The sequence below is a fragment of the Myotis davidii genome, unplaced genomic scaffold (assembly GCF_000327345.1).
Source record: "Myotis davidii unplaced genomic scaffold, ASM32734v1 scaffold120, whole genome shotgun sequence".
NCBI lineage: Eukaryota > Metazoa > Chordata > Mammalia > Chiroptera > Vespertilionidae > Myotis > Myotis davidii.
In genome coordinates, this window is record NW_006294778.1 from 1,447,513 (window position 1) to 1,448,560 (window position 1,048).

The window sequence follows — 1,048 nt, forward strand, 5'->3', positions numbered from 1 at the left end:
CGTCCTCGCGTGTCACCTTCACCGAGCAAGGCGCGGCGCCGCCCAATGTAATTCCTAAGGGGAGGGACGCAGGAAAACGTGCCTCTCGCCTTAAGAGCTGTCCTTTATTTATTTATTTTTGTGAAGTTCTTCTTTGGCTAAGGTTGGATTTATTTCGATATTTATGTACATGATTTACCGACACCGACGACGGAGGGAAATTCCCACTATCACTGCCCTTTGGTTTTCCAGGACGAGGTGCTCCGAATCTGGTACCGTTTGCATGTGAGAAGTCCAGAAGTTCCCTTAAGCAGGCACCTAATTAAGTTGGAGGCACAAAGCCAATACAAGGGGGAGGAGGAAATCCAACCAGAATGTCAGAATATCTTTTTCCCTTTAAAACACTAATTTCTTTTTTCTAAGATTTTTTTTTTCCCCCTGGAGGAGAAACCGGTTTAAAAACGCAACCACCTTCGGAGAGAACCTTAGACCAGAGGGCAAAGGCGCGCGGTGCAGCGGGCGCCGGGGTCCAGGCCGGGGTCCCGGGCTCGCTAGCTGCCCCCTTCCTCGGGCTCGCGGCAGGGCGAAGGCGCGGACGAGGCCTTGGACTCGCCGTCGCTGTTGCAGTCGGACCTGCGCGGGGGACCGGCCGGGCCGTCCTGCCCCCGCGCGTGGCGCTCCAGCAGCTCCTGGAGGTGCTTGATGTAGCCGATGGCGGCGCGGAGCGTCTCCACTTTGCTCAGCCGCTTGCCCGCCAGCTCCCGGGGCAGGTGGTCGCGGAGGCGCGCGTACCCCTCGTTCACGCAGCGCACACGCTGGCGCTCGCGCTCGTTGCGCTTGCGGAGGAAGGCGGGCTCGAAGGCGCCGTCCAGCGGCAGGGGCAGGTAGGGCCGCCTCGGGGCGCAGCACGCGGCGTCCAGAGGCCAGGAGACCCTGAAGGGGTCCCTCAGAGGGAGGCGGGGCAGGGTCTCGGGCAGGCTCAGGGACCCCGGGTGGAGGGGGTACGGCAAGGTCAGCAGTCCGGCCGATTTCCGTGTCTCCATCGCTCGCCAAAAAAAAAAAAAAAAAA

At 60.2% G+C, this 1,048-nt stretch overlaps 1 protein-coding gene across 1 annotated transcript; it reads right to left on the reverse strand.

Annotated features, from left to right (window-relative positions):
• Positions 1–6: 6 nt before the first annotated feature.
• On the reverse strand, positions 7–1,042 carry ASCL4 (achaete-scute family bHLH transcription factor 4). Its single transcript, XM_015567590.1, has one exon. The coding sequence runs from the start codon at positions 1,020–1,022 to the stop codon at positions 531–533; it is 492 nt and encodes a 163-aa protein (XP_015423076.1). The 5' UTR covers positions 1,023–1,042; the 3' UTR covers positions 7–530.
• Between the last annotated feature and the right edge of the window lie 6 nt (positions 1,043–1,048).